The sequence below is a fragment of the Colias croceus genome, chromosome 29, assembly GCF_905220415.1.
Source record: "Colias croceus chromosome 29, ilColCroc2.1".
NCBI classification, from domain to species: Eukaryota; Metazoa; Arthropoda; class Insecta; order Lepidoptera; family Pieridae; genus Colias; species Colias croceus.
Window position 1 is genome coordinate 2259028 of NC_059565.1, and position 15561 is coordinate 2274588.

At 34.4% G+C, this 15561-nt stretch overlaps 1 protein-coding gene and 1 long non-coding RNA gene across 2 annotated transcripts; one reads left to right on the forward strand and one right to left on the reverse strand.

Annotated features, from left to right (window-relative positions):
* The first annotated feature begins 213 nt into the window (after positions 1–213).
* On the forward strand, positions 214–6468 carry LOC123704385. The gene is made up of 2 exons (XR_006753120.1): positions 214–265; positions 6242–6468. It is a non-coding gene; the product is annotated as an uncharacterized LOC123704385 (long non-coding RNA).
* On the reverse strand, positions 1916–13514 carry LOC123704384 (putative fatty acyl-CoA reductase CG5065). The gene is made up of 14 exons (XM_045652745.1): positions 13474–13514; positions 12306–12401; positions 11351–11481; positions 10401–10488; positions 9919–9991; positions 9595–9685; positions 8696–8841; positions 7653–7762; positions 6509–6592; positions 6020–6128; positions 4804–4981; positions 4346–4416; positions 3482–3739; positions 1916–2169 (listed from the first exon to the last, which is right to left on the reverse strand). Exons 2-14 carry the CDS (start codon positions 12394–12396, stop codon positions 2076–2078), a joined length of 1524 nt encoding a protein of 507 aa, XP_045508701.1. The 5' UTR covers positions 12397–12401; positions 13474–13514; the 3' UTR covers positions 1916–2075.
* Positions 13515–15561: the final 2047 nt, after the last annotated feature.

Genomic DNA, 15561 nt, shown 5'->3' on the forward strand with positions numbered 1-15561 from the left:
TATAAGAAAAAAACAGTATAAATGTCAAAATTTAAACAGTTTCTGTGTTTAAAAAAAAAAATTAAAAAAGGTTCCTTCACACTCAGCCTTCAGTCTTCACCTGTCTTCACAGTTCACAGTTCACAGAGCAAGTAATGCTCGGAAGTAATGGATTCCGTAGAATAACTCAGGCCCCGGAATCACAGACACAATAGAAAATCAAAGTATTGTGTCGTGGACCGATCGGGCCGCTCGGGGCTCAATGGGTTAACTGCCGAACCGAAAGGTAAAATTGAGTAATGTGTATTCAAACGGTACTTTATTTCTGATTATTGCTGTCTATGTACATAATTATTTGTTCGACCGTCTGCACCAAGCTGTCTCGTTATTTAGACATTTGAAAATTTTCAGAGTATAATAATTAAATAATAATATACGTGCATGCATGCTGGTACCTACGGTCATTGGTACCTACATTGTATTTCTGCGGTCAACAGGATTAACGATTAAAATATAGAATAGTTAGGTAACTATTTGTGCTATACTGATAATAAGTAGGGCATATATATGTCAGTTTGGCTATTCGCCAAAATGCTCCGACCTCCTTTTTAAATTAAGTATCTAGGTACTCAATTTAGGCGTTTCTAGGGTACCTACTCGAGTATTTTCCGTAGGCTTTACTTTGTTTTAGTTTTATAGAAACTATTTCAAGGAAAAAGGAAATGAGCACGAAAAATCTATTTCGTAATATCGAATCGTGTAATTTAGTACTAGAAGGTACCTAGGTAGTACTTGTATACGTAGTATATTATTATTAGTCTGTGGTAGTACTATGGACCAAATTATTGAGTATATTGGTCCATGGTAGTAGTTGTATAAGGTATATTACGTAGTTATTATTAGTCTGTGTTAGTAGGTACAGATAATACCTATTTTAAATACTTCTAGTTATGTATGAAGTGAGTATTTAATCGCTTTTAGTTTAAGTTAATTAGACTAAAAAACTTTTTTAGAATTCAAATTGCAATAATTAATTTCAGTCTATCTTTTCATGGGAATATATTATTTTATATTATTCCAACGAAAAACCACAGCCAAAGATAAAATTTTGCATTTAAAGTATAATTTAGTTACAGTGACATCTATGTTTACAGATATGAACAATAATGTTCGTTATGATTCTAATTCATTCAAAAGTTTAACATTAAGATCATAGATGGCAGCACATCGTAATCGATTTTATTAAATTATTTACTTACAAAAAACTGTTGTGCATCGAAATAATTGAACTTAGTAATTTTATATCATATTTTGTTCATGTACAATATTTTACAATATACTTACAGACATAATTTTCGAAAGTTTGTAAGATTGCATATAAGTAAGTAATAGCACAGACTAATAATAATACACTACGCATACAAATAGGTAATTACTAATTAATATTATTGAACGAACTTTGATTACACTTTTCAGTGCTGTATTTTATAATTACATATTAGAATAGCACATAAGCTTGAGAAATATGTACCTAATTAGGAACTTGCATTTAATTTCGTAAAGTAAGAAATATTCATCCATCCTCATTAACAATTAACGTTCAAGAATCAAGTATAATGAGGATTAAAATCCATACTAATATCGTATTGTATTGTATCGTATTGTATACGTAGTATATTATTATTAGTCTGTGCTAATATTATAAATGCGAAAGTAACTCTGTCTGTCTGTCTGTTACTCAATCACGCCTAAACTACTGAACCAATTTGCATGAAATTTCAATTTTTAACACAAAATTATATCTGTAGGTAGTTACGAATAATAAATAGGCAATATTATTAAAAAAGTATTTATTTATAGTCTCTTACACTTAAAATTTGTAAATATTACAATAGTTCTTCGATTTAAACGATAGGTACCTAGTTTCAACACACATCAACAAATAATAAAATTTTATTCAAAATTATGGACCATAGTCCACAGTCAAAATTGTATCACACCATGATCACACCATATTTTCTTCACATCTTTCATTTATACTCTGTGATATTTTTTTTTTATTCATTTCGCGCGAGAAATAACGTCACAGTTTCTCATTACAGGTAACTTTGTACAACATTTGAGTTAACAATCCACCATCCCATATATGTATAGAAGAGACCATGGACAAGCTGCTGTAGAATTTTTAATCTGTAACAAATTAAAACATTAATAATTAGTCCCCTTGGAAAAAAGTCCTCGCTCATTGCCAAAATGTTGGCGCCAGAAATATACTAATAGATATTATTATAACCTAGCTACAATTTAACAAGCTTTAGCATGCCATAGAAACACTGTAGGTATTGCTTCATAGACCTTTTTGAGTAGGTATACAGTACGATTCACGAAAGATGACCACAAATGGCGGCCGTCTGCTCACGTTCTCTCATGAAGAAAAGACATAAGACAAAATAGTATTTTAATGTTGGTTAAATAATTTATTTTTTATTTATTTAAAATTAAATCCGCCCGCGCCTCACCTCGCACCTCCATAAGGACCTTAAAATATATGCCTTCTGCGCCGTGGTCATCTTTTGTGAATCTTACTGTAGGTACATAAGATTAATATCATACAAAATTAAGCAAATAAAAAAACATATTGTACCCTTGACAAAAGGCACAAAATTGCAAAAAACAATATCGCTTAATTATAAAGACTTCTCAATTTGTTCGTATTGTAATTGCTGATTGTATTTTATTTTTATTATCTACTAGCTTTCCAACCGCAGCTTCGCCCGCGCAGTCAAAGAAAAACCCGCATAGTTCCCGTTCCCGTGGGATTTCCGGGATAAAACCTATCCTATTTCCCGGGGTAAAAAGTAGCCTATGTAGGTATGTATGTCTCGGGTATCAAAATATTTTACTCCATACCAAATTTCATGCAAATTTGGTTCAGTAGTTTAGGCGTGATTGAGTAACAGACAGACAGACAGAGTTACTTTCGCATCTATACATATAATAAATCTGTAGAAGGGTCAATTCTGTACATTGAAAATATTGAAAAAATAAATACCAGGGGGTGTTACTGGATCGATACCAAACCCAAATATGTGATTAAAAAAATTTTTGTCTGTCTGTCTGTCTGTCTGTCTGTGAAGGCATCACGTGAAAACTAACGGTTCGATTTCGATGAAACTTGGTATAATTATACCTTATTATCCTGGGCGTAAAATAGGATACTTTTTATTCAGGAAAAATAGGTAGAAAAAAAATAATTTTAATTTTTCAGTTTTATCCATAGACGTTGTTCTGTAGAACCGCGAACACACGTTGCGTATTATTATACCTAGCCGTATTTGGGTCCAATAGATATTTATAAGATGTCATTATCAGAGTTACTCAAAATGGAGAAATAAACCATCCACGCGAAGACCGACATCCGCGCGGACGGAGTCGCGGGCGATAGCTAGTTTATAATATTAGAATGGATTATAAGCTAAAAATATAAAGCATCAATCCTTACCTCTTATTATGCTCTATAGCTTTAGGAATATCCTCATCTTTTTCTTTCAAAATATACTTCCTGGCCCCATGCGTCGACTTCTCCATATATTTTAATTGATCTATTTCTTCTATTTCATAATAAAACTCATTCTTGTCAATATCCTTTATAGCTGATCTTAGTTTTATAAAGTTTTCATTGCAAAACGTCCATTGCTGTGTCGTGTAGTATTGGAGTGCTATTTGCACGGAATATATGCGTCGTTGTATTTTAGTTAATCTGAAATTTTCGACTTATTTTATAAACTAACACAAACTAATTATAAATTATGTAAGTACATACTATGATTCGTATACATCATGCATGAGAAATATGGAAAAATATATAAAATACAGGTTGTAAATGTTAGCACAAATACTATTTAGGTACTCTTGTTTTTATTGTATACGTATTACCATGTATTACGTAGTATATTATTATTAGTCTGTGTTTTTATTAATTTTTCAAATGTTCACAAAATAATTGTTTGGTAGAGAGCCAAATACATATACGTTTACTATTAATATTATAATACACTAGCTTTCCGCCGGCGGCTCCGCCCGCGGTTTCAAAGAAAAACTCGCATAGTTCCCGTTCCCGTGGAATTTCCGTGGAAGTTCCTATACCTATTACTCGTGGATTATGTAGCTTTCGAAAGGTGAAAGAATTTTTAAAATCGGTCCAGTAGTTTATGAGCCTATTCATTACAATCAAACAAACAAAGTTTTTCTCTTTATAATATTAGTGTAGCTTATAAATTATTGATACAATGAATATAATGTTATTACGACGAGTCTTCAAAACTTTTCGAAAGAATAAAGATAAATTAAAAACTACGATACTCACATTGGTTTCTTTCCCATCATCACATAAATTGCATCAACAACTAGAGCTGGTAATAAATGCTCGAATATAACCTATAATCAGGAAATATATAATATATTAGATATTAAACCATAAAGAAAGTTATTTTTCACCCGTTATAGTTAACAATATTCAGATTCAATTTTTTTTTCAAATCGAATTCAAATTATTTTAGATAACTGTGCCCATGATTTCCTTGAAAGCTATAAGTATTATAAACAAAAAAAAAAACTTTAAAATCTCCAGTAGTTTTTATTATTTATTTTGTTAAAGCCGGAGAAACAGACAGACGGACACAAATTTCATTTTTTTTTATTCAATGAATTGGAATCTTCGAGCTTTCGTCATATTGTTATTTCAAAATAATTCACATTCACGCTATTTTTACCAAGAATTTTTCTCATTTCAGTACAACAGATATATAGAAAATTAAAACTTACACTCATATTATATTTAAACCGTGAACTAGTGATGCCACCAGAGGCCGCCCATAGAGTATCGTCCAATGGCACAGTTTCTATAACTTTAAAACCGATGTCTCTCATATCTTTCATTGTGATGTTATTTAGGGAGCCTGCACAGGCATTGTATATGGGAATGTCATCGGTTTTTTCTAATCTGTAAGTGAAATAACTTGTATATTTTATTAACCGACTTCAAAAAAAAGGAGGAGGTTATCAATTCGGCCGGTATGTTTTTTTTATGTATGTACACCGATTTCTCCGAGGTTTCTGAACCGATTTACGTGATTCTTTTTTTGTTCGATGCGGGATGATGTCGAATTGGTCCCATAAAAATTTTATTCGGATAGGCCCAGTAGTTTTTATTTTATGAGCATTTTTGTCTGTATTTGTAAATGTTGCAAACTGTGCAAGTTTGAAGTCGGTTGTTTTTAACGAAGTTATCACTTGTTTAACTACCTACTACGTAGTTAAATTTCAAGTTATAATATTATGTTAAACAAATTTGCTCCTGTAAACTTTCTGCTTAGCACTGGTTGCTTGGAAGAAATTGCTATTCAGCATTAAAGCTGCCAATTATTGCTATTATAAAGTAAAATTTGTGTACCTAGTTACAATAAAAAACATATTTTTCAATCCTTGGTTAAAACTTACCCGTCCAATAAAGTATTACACGATAATACTAAAATGTCACCAAATACGGGCAATCAGAATGAAGAAGACATTTTTGAAATGGTAGTTTAACACGTTATTCGACGAATAAATTTTAACCAAGGATTGAGAAATCAGCCCTAACCCTAACTGTTAAAAAGATGAATTTTTTGAGGGTAGATGAATATAATAACTAATAAGCAATAGCCGTTAGCGTATTTGTTATTTAAAATCTGTAAAAGCAACACCATCAGTCCATCAGTGTTACGTGTATATAGTCCATCTGCCCTTTTGCTAGCATTTCTATAAATCACTACCTAGCTTTCTGCCCGAGGCTTCGCCCGCATTTTCTAAGAAAAACCCGCATATTTCCCGGTCACGTGGGATTTCTGGGATGAAACCTCTACCTGTGTGCTAAATTTCATTATAATCGTTTAGTATTTGCGTGAAAGAGTAACAAACATACACATCCTCACAAATGCATTTATAATATTAGTAGGATAGTATACCAATACTAAATACGTCTAACAAAGTTTCAACTCACTTTTTAGTTCCTCGAATCCAGGCGGCGGCTATAAAGCTTTTTATAGCGACATCTACTGGAATATAGTCGGATATCAAGTCTGGTTTAGAGAGCGTTGTTCGTAGGACACCTGGATATTAGAAAAAAAATATGTGCGTGTACTTATAGTGTACACACGTAAGAAGTGAAACTTCTTTATGACCTTATTTTTCAAAAAATAATTTACTATATGCAACTTTACAGAAATACGTCGAATCGCGCGTGGGGGATAGGAAAAAGATGGCGGGTAACGGAAAAATGTCACGCGTAACGAAAAAATGTTACACCAAATTTAATTTTTTTTTTAGTCGACATAATAAATTCGAAGTTGTAGTTCAGGCGTTTATTTTACCGTATTATAAGTGCGAAAATGTGTTCATTTGTAACTTAAATAAAATTAAATACTTAAAAATTAAATGAACTCTTTATAAGGTATTTGTTTTATTTATTAGAAATATGTAGGTAGTTTACCTTTAGCCGATGCAACCAAAATTCCAACTGGTCCATTTAAGTTTGCATTCCAACCAGGTAAGGGCTCCAAGTGACATGAAATTACTAGAAAGATAAGAAATACAATATATATCATCACTACATAATAATCTATACTAATATTATAAAGCTGAAGAGTTTGTTTGTTTGTTTGTTTGTTTGAACGCGCTAATCTCGAGAACTACTGGTCCGATTTTAAAAATTATTTCGCTGTTAGATAGCTCATTTATCGAGGAGGGCTATGTATCATCACGCTACGACCAACAGGAGTGGAGCCACGGGGGTGAAACCACGCGGAGCAGCTAGTGTTAGATAAAGATAGGGATGCCGCGCGCGCGGGTGTAAAGGTGGTTATGCATTATATTAAAAAAAAATACATTTTCTTAATCTTGATGATATTATAGTTTTTAAATCTATACTAATATTATAAAGCTGAAAAGTTTGTTTGTTTGTATGAACGCGCTTATCTCAAAAACTACACGCTACCAATAGGAGCGGAGCAGTGCGGATAAAACCACGAGGCACAGCTAGTACTATTATATTTTATAGCTCTGAAGTATTATCTGAACTTTTATTATTATTGTATTATTGTCACCACCAAGTCACCACCCCGTATATAAACTAGTTGGTATCATTAGTATTACAGTAAGATTCAAACTTAATGGCGGCTCTGAACATAGAACAATCTGATGCGCAGAAAATTTTTTTAGATATTATTACCAGAGCGCCGAGACAAACGTCAAAACGATAAGGAATAGAATACGCTATCGATAGAAATTGACAGCGTATGATGTTTTGCCTTTGCCTTCGTCGTCGTCGTTGGTAGTGTGACCGAACCATTACCAAATGTTTCTATTCCATGGCGATATGTACGTTTGTCTAAAGGCCCAGAACGTTAAGGCTCCGTGCAGACAGAGAGCGTTCTGCGTTCTGCGTTCCGCGTTCTGCGTTCTGCGTTCCGCGTTCTTTGTGATGCGAAGGATCTATAGCGCCGGCGCACACAGAACGCAGTCAGACCGCGGCGCTGCGGATACCTGAGCGCTCGTGCATTCGCAGCTAACTTCCGAACCGCCATTAAGTTTGAATCGAACTGAACGTTATTTGTGATATTAATATTTTTAAATACCTATAGATGGTCGAAGTATTACAGCCGGTATTTTGCCTCTGTTCTCATAAATCACGTGTTCTGCTAACTGTTTCGTGAAGACATAAGTATTTGGGAGTTCTCCGAGGTATCTGAAACATTTTGGAGGTATAAGTAAAGAAATAGACAACATTTTGTGCACATGAACCGCCTATGGTGTTAAGAACATTGATTTAGAATCTGCTTGATATTAAAATTTGTTGTTTCCATGTAAAAGTTGACCATGAATACGATACTGAAGAGTGTGAACTGTAGAGTGGAATGCACATTCTGTATGTGTGTAAAGCACAGACTAATAATAATATACTACATGTAAAGTAATAATATACGTATATTTTGTACGTAATCTTCTCTTCTATATATTATAATAAAAATAACTGCGTTAAAACAACCCAGTTCAAAAACGGAAAAGTTTAAAATAAAAAAGATTTGATATTATTAATTAAGCGCGTAAGCGTAAGCGCTTATAAATCTCCAGCTTTCTTTCTGCATGTGTCCTAATGTCGTGTGCGAATAATACATAGCTTGCTATATTATATAGTATTATAAAATAGAGTTTATTTATCAGCATAATCAGCATCCACAAGTTGTGTTTCAATATACAATTATTTCATCAGCAATACTGACTGACGGGTGGGTTGGTTGGTAGTGGCCCTGCCTTCCAAGCCAGAGGTCGTGGGTTCGATTCCCATTCGCGGCAAATATTTGTGTGATGAACATAAAGGTTTGCTCTGTGTCTGGCTGTTAAATATCTATATAAGTATTTATTTAAAATTAATAATTATATATTATGTATGTTTATCAGCCATCTGGTATCCATAACATAAGCGAAAGCTTAGTATGGGATCAGATCGTGCCGTGTGTGAAAATTGTCCTGAAATATTTATTTAATACTTATAAATTTAAATTTATAAAGAATAGAAAAAAAATTCGATCATGAGGCGGGACTCGAACCCGCATCCTTTCGCGCCATTCCGGGGCGGATGCCTGACCAACTCAGCCACTCGTGACCATTTAATACTTACTTAGGAGTCAATATCTTCAGCGTCTCTGGGTCCACAGCCTCACATATAGCTAGCGTGTCCCTCCAGTCAGCGTGGGGGGGATACACGACCTCCTCTATCGTCTCCCGATTGGTGTTCGAGTAGCTGGTGGACACGTGAACGAAGCTCTGTAATGTTTAATGTAAAAAAGTGAAATAAAAGAATGTGATTATCGTTTATTTGGAACTTATACAGAGAGATTTATTGTAGAGACAAGGTTAAAAGAAAATGACTATTATAGATATCAATGTACAAACTTAACTATTTTTTTTGGGATGGAAACTTGAAATAAATTGCTTAAAACTCATATAAGCGCAAGTAAGACAGAATTTTTAGATCTTCAAACGGTAAAAGAATGTTTGAAAGTCTTTTAAGTACATAATTCCGATATAAGATAAATATGTATATTATATATCACTACATAGTATAAAACAAAGTCGCTTTCTCTGTCCCTATGTCCCTTTGTATGCTTAAATCTTTAAAACTACGCACCGGATTTTGATGCGGTTTTTTTGATAGATAGAGTGATTCAAGAGGAAGGATAAAGTTAGTATTATATAATTTATTAGGTTTTTAGACAAAGCGGGCGAAGCCGCAGGCGGTGTGCTAGTTATGTATAAAATGCAAAATTCTGCTTTATTTATTTTTAATATGATTGAAAATTTGTTAAAATCAAAAATCAAAAAAATTCTTTATTTGTAGAGCGAAAATTTTATTTCTTACCTACTTTGGAAGAGATCGCTGTATAAGCGATAAGGCCGCCTTTTTGTACTTTTTTTCTATTGTTTGTGTTTTTGTTAATATTTTGTTACTGGTGCAAATAAAGTATTCATTCATTCATTCATTCATACTTTACTTTATAATAATATTATCAAACCCACCTCAAGATGTAGCATTTCCTTCGCCAAGTCTACCATTTCCCTGGTGCCTCGTAAGTTTAATTTAGCCGCAAAGTCCAGTGTATCATTGAATCTAGTAAAAAGAAAAATTATTCAAGCCTAATTATTATAAATGCGAAAGTTTGTGAGGATGGATGTTTGTTATTATTTCATGCAAATTACTGAACCTATTACAATGAAATTTGGTAGCTAGAATAAGACATAATTATGCTACTTTTTATCCCGGAAATCCCACAGGAACTACTTATGTCTTAAAATTTCTGTAATTTACATTCTAGAAATAACTCAATAGTTAATACTACAAACCTTACACTAGCAGCCACATGGAAAACTATGTTCACTCGATTTATTAACAGTGTTCTGTCTTCTTCAGAGAGACCTATAAAGATAATAATATAAAGATTCATTTCTTAATCAACTTTTAAACTCAAGGTCCTTCTAATTCAAATTTTTATATATATACCATTATCACACATCGTCACATCATCAACATAAGAAATATGGCTAATTTGCCAGAATTGACTTTTTCAGTTGTCTCTTTTTCACTCACGATAATAATTGAATCATCTATACTAATGTATAAAGCTGAAGAGTTTGTTTGTTTGTTTGAACGCGCTAATCTCAGGAACTACTGATCCGATTTGAAAAAATATTTCGGTGTTAGATAACCCATTTATCGAGGAAGGCTATAGGCTATTTTATATCATCACGCTAAGACCAACAGGAGCGGAGCAATGCGGGTGAAACCGCGGAGCACAGCTAGTACACAATATAAAAGGAATGCATACCCAATCCAAGTTCAGAAACATCACCAGTCACGAAGAATACTTTGCTTTCATAAACGCCAGGTCTTTCTTTGCGAAGGCGGTCAAAACACTGTAAAATAATCAATGAAAAGATTAAAAAAAAAATATATATTTAAATATTTTTTTAAGGTACCTACCTAAGTATCATGAAACAGACTGTCTTAATAAAAGGAACGTCATGTTCTTAATTTTACTGTTATTTTTAACGTATTAAAAATATGGTACACTAGGTTTCCGCTTGCGGCTTCGCCCGCGCAGTCAAAGAAAAACCCGCATAGTTCCCGTTCCCGTGTGATTTCCGGGATTGCGTCACTTTCCCGGGATAAAAAGTAGCCTATGTCCTTTCTCGGGTATCAAAATATCTCCATACCAAATTTCATGAAAATTGGTTCAGTAGTTTAGGCGTGATTGAGTAACAGACAGACAGACAGAGTTACTTTCGCATTTATAATATTAGTATGGATTATAAACTTAAATATTAATATTAAATCGGTCATACACGTATGTATATACCGTTAGATACTCAGCACTAAAAATATATAAGAATGTTTCTAATAAATTAAAAGGTGGGTTCATAGAGCTGAATCAATTGTAGCGCTGTAGAGCCTATAAAATACAATTATAGGCAGGTGTATTAGATGGAACAGTAACAGAAATTTACAAGCATTATAGAATTATTATACGTAACAACACAAAATGTATGAAAATTACACGATTTCTAACGACGACAACCTCCCATTAATATAAAAATTATAAAAAAAACGACGTGTGGTACTCGGGGACTGCCGCGGTAAAGCTATTGCATGCTATGCCTTCAAGCCACACCTCCGCCCGTCGGAATGGGGAGCGTGAGGTTTTTTCGTTACGGAATTTGTCGATTCGGTCCCCGCGCTCAAGGCCCGCGATAGAAGCCATGCTTAAAAACAACTTACGGGACTTTTGTACATCTCTGCTAATCTTTCTTCTGATTTGACTCCCTTCTTGCTCCTGAGGAGCAAGTATATCCTCTCCAAATCCGTACATGAGTAGAGGAGTTTCTCTATTAAAATTGTGCCCATAAACCCTGAAATAATAATTAAAAAATTGTCCTTATTATTAAAAAACGTGTCTGTGCCGAGCACACGTGTCAGAAGTGGAACTTCTTTGGCAAGATTCAAAGGTACCAAAATCGTCGCTTTAAATTTTGAAATCTTACTCTCCACGCGCAAGAAGTTAAACTTCAATTTTTTTTTCAATTTAACTAAATACGCTTTAATCAAAAACTGCTTAATCCATTTTAATAATTATTTTATCATTAGAAAGCTGCCTACGCTACTTTAGTAACATTTAAGAACAACAGCTATCTTATCCCGGTCACGGACGAAGCCAGGTAATGCGACTAATACTACATAGACTATAATATAGTCTATGTTAGACTATAATATAGTTATATTTAGAGATGCACCGAATATTCGGTTCCTATCCGGTATCCGGCTTATCCGGCCCTTTTTTACTATCCGGCCGGATACCGGATGGTAATGTACTATCAGGCCGGATACCGGATAGTAAAATTGGTAGATTTTATAAATAGAATCGAAATAAAGACAGTTGTAATTGAAGCTTTTTATTATTTTTAACGAAATTTTTTTTCACTGACACGATAAAAGTGTCTCTACCAAGAACTGTGACCGCGCGAACGTTCACTACGAAACAAATCAAAACCTGCACTGCACAGGCCTAGGCGGCGTGCCGGTGCGCGACACGCACCTACGAAACTCAAAATGCTGTCGGCCGAATATTCGGCGGCCGGATACCGAACATTCGGCTGGTGGTCAGGCCGAACATCCGGTATCCGGTATCCGGCCAAACAACTATTCGTTGCATCTCTAGACTTATATTATAACTTACCAGAACCTCCAGTTATGAAAATTGTCTTTCCTTCATAATATTCCTTGATCCTTGGTACATCTTCCAAGTCACGGTCCTCCAGAAACGGCATTTTAGCTAAATATATATTTAAAAAATATCTAAAAACCACTCATGAAATCATTGTATTGTCATTTGTCACCAATCTATAGTAATATTATAAAGCTGAAGAGTTTGTTTGTTTGAACGCACTAATCTCGGGAACTACTGGTCCGATTTGAAAAATTCTTTCGGTGTTAGATAGCTCATTTATCGAGGAAGGCTATAGGCTATATATCATTACGCTACGACTTACAGGAGTGGAGCCCCGGGGGTAAAACCGGAGTAGTGACCTTGATAAGTGTGCAAAGTTTGACTTAAAACTGTCCGTTTAAAGTGGATCAAAATCGAGTCTAAAGCAGTCGGTTACATACAAACATACAGGTGAAGCTAATAAAAGCGTGTCAAAAACAATCGCACCGTTTTTATACAGTTTTTTTGTGATGTATTATAATTAAAGCTATTAAGAATTCAATAGAAACACTTTACTGCAGTCATTGCCCTCATAGGCATAGGCCTAAATGAACAATATGTTTATTTATTAGATGAATAAAAACATACTATTAACCTTAAAATTATACAATCAATTTTGTTTCTAATAAAATAGTATAAACTAAATGAATCAATGTGTTTAGCTACTAGCTGCGCCCCGCGGTATTTCCCGCGTGGCTCCGCGTCTGTTGGTCTTAGCGTGGGCCTTCTTCGATAAATGGGCTATCTAACACTGTTAGTAATTCCTGAGATTAGCGCGTTCAAACAAACAACAAACAGTATAGATTGGTGACTACAATAATATCATCTTATTATAGGGTGTTTCTTTTTGTTAATTTATATTTATTACTAGCTTTCCGCTGTGGGAAATAATGGCTATGTCCAAAACTTAAAATAAATATACTCAAACCTTCCCCGAAACTCACTCTATCTATTAAAAAAACACCATCAAAATCTGTTGAGTAGTTTAAAAGATGTAAGCATACAGACACAGACTGTTTATACTATGTATTTTTTAACTCTACCAAAACTCAGTGTTTCTAGAAACATGTTGACTCAGCAACATGTTGATTCATATTTGTTGCTTAATAAATGTTTAGCGAAACACAAAACTAATTACCTTTTAAGACAGTCACTCTCAAACGTTCGTACACTACTGCAAGATGGCCACTGTCATAATATTGAACTGTTATATTATTATGAAAATTATATGTTAATAAAATGTATTATTCTCTGAACTTTAGCTTACAGTACTAAAAGCATAAACTCATACGCAAACCAAAGGGAATACAGGGTGTGGGAAATGAAACAATATTGTAAGGCGATTAACACACGGTGCCGCGTGCCGCCGCGGTTGGCGGTGAAGCGGTTCTCAAGTTGCATTGGCTTCTATTAAATCCGTTGATACCAAACACACATACACCGCCCGACCGCGCGGTCGAACAGTCCGTTCCTCGTAGGGATTCACTGCCAACCGCCGCGGTGCGCGGTGCCGTGTGTTAATCGCCTAAGCTGTATTTTTTAATATTTCGGTTTTCAAGTCGATCAATCTAATACATAATTAATGGGTAAGATAAATTAAGTTTATAATCAACTAGTGGTCCGCCCCGGCTTCGCTCGTGGTACATATTTCGCATTAAAAGGTAGCCTATGTCCTTTCTCGGGTATCAAAATATCTCCATACCAAATTTCATGCAAATTGGTTCAGTAGCTTAGGCGTGATTGAGTAACAGACAGACAGACAGAGTTACTTTCGCATTTATAATCTTAAGTATGGATAATATAAATTAAATAAAATATAATATATAATATCTTACAAAAAATTTTTTTAATATATATATGAAAATAATTTAAATTCTTAAAGGCCGGTTGCAGAGCTTCACCGACCATCAGTGCGTACGTCAGTCGCGCTTGTCATATGTATGGAAATACGCGTGCGTATGGTCGGTCTAGCTATGAACGGTTTTATGAATTTCCATACATATGACAAGCGCGACTGACGTACGCACTGATGGTCGGTGAAGCTCTGTAACCGGCCTTATCTGGTTATTTGCAAACACATTCCTCGCTACACATTGTCGCACATAATTGGTGAAAGAGCACCCTAAATCTAGTTTTGAGTTTCAAACCTTCCTGGGTTTGTTGTTATGATCTTTCTGCAGAAGCATTCATAAATTTTATTCAACGAGGTTGTTAGGTCATCACTTTTGTAACACCCTGTACTCAAAAAGTATTTTCCGTTACAAATATTAATGCTATTTTGTCTCTTATCCATAACTAGCTGCTGCGCGCGGTTTCACCCCCGTGGCTCCACCCCTGTTGGTCGTAGCGTGATGACACATAGCCTATAACCTTCCTCGATAAATGGGCTTTATAACAGCGAAAGAATTTTTCAAATCGGACCAGTAGTTCCTGAGATTAGCGCGTTCAAACAAACAAACAAACTCTTCAGCTTTATAATATTAGTATTGATTAACATAACAATAGTAAAGGTATTGAACCTCTGAATTCATTTGAAATGCAGTCTATTAAATATGCTTACTAAAATAATATTATTGTAAGTAAATAATGCGTTTATTCATACAAAACCACTTTTCTTATTTGCATTGTATATTTCTACATTAATACTATGGCTGGTGAAGTTTTTAAGTTAGGTTGTTGGCACATTTGCAACTAGAATTTATTTTGAAATATTGATTCTCTTAAATAAAATAAAAAAGACGTGTGGCACACGGGGCCTGCCGCGGTAACGCTATTGCATGCTATGCCTTCAAGCCACACCTCCATCCGTCGGAGCGTGAGGTTTTTCGTTACGGAATTTCTGGATTCGGTCCCCGCGCCGCGCTCGAGGCCCGCGATAGAAGCTATGCAATAGCTTAAAAAATGAAAGTAGCTCATATTTTGTTATTATAAACTAAAGTCAGGCTTTAAACAGAGTACTTAGTATTTTTGTAAAATATCCGGTATATTATATAATATGTTTAATAAAATCACTTTTTTGCAATTATTTTTAAATTGCATCTAACGCTAAAAGCTACGTACCTATTAAATTAGTGAATGTTGTTGTTCCCGTATCACGGTGCATCAAACGAACATTGAGCTAGAGCAAGAGCGTTATTTCGTGATCTTTTAGTGTAAACGAAAACTCGTATTCAGTGTTGTTCAGTATTACAACATTTCATAGAAACTTTTCGAACGCAATAAGAAC

Excerpts from the sequence above, each read along its gene's own strand:
- LOC123704384 (XM_045652745.1), bottom strand. The coding sequence starts at position 12,396 with ATGCCGTTTCTGGAGGACCGTGACTTGGAAGATGTACCAAGGATCAAG. Across the intron at positions 6,593-7,652 it reads AATACTTCGACCATCTATAG|TAATTTCATGTCACTTGGAG; the intron begins GTATTTAAAAAT and ends TTATCTTTCTAG. Across the intron at positions 2,170-3,481 it reads GCTATAGAGCATAATAAGAG|ATTAAAAATTCTACAGCAGC; the intron begins GTAAGGATTGAT and ends AATTTGTTACAG.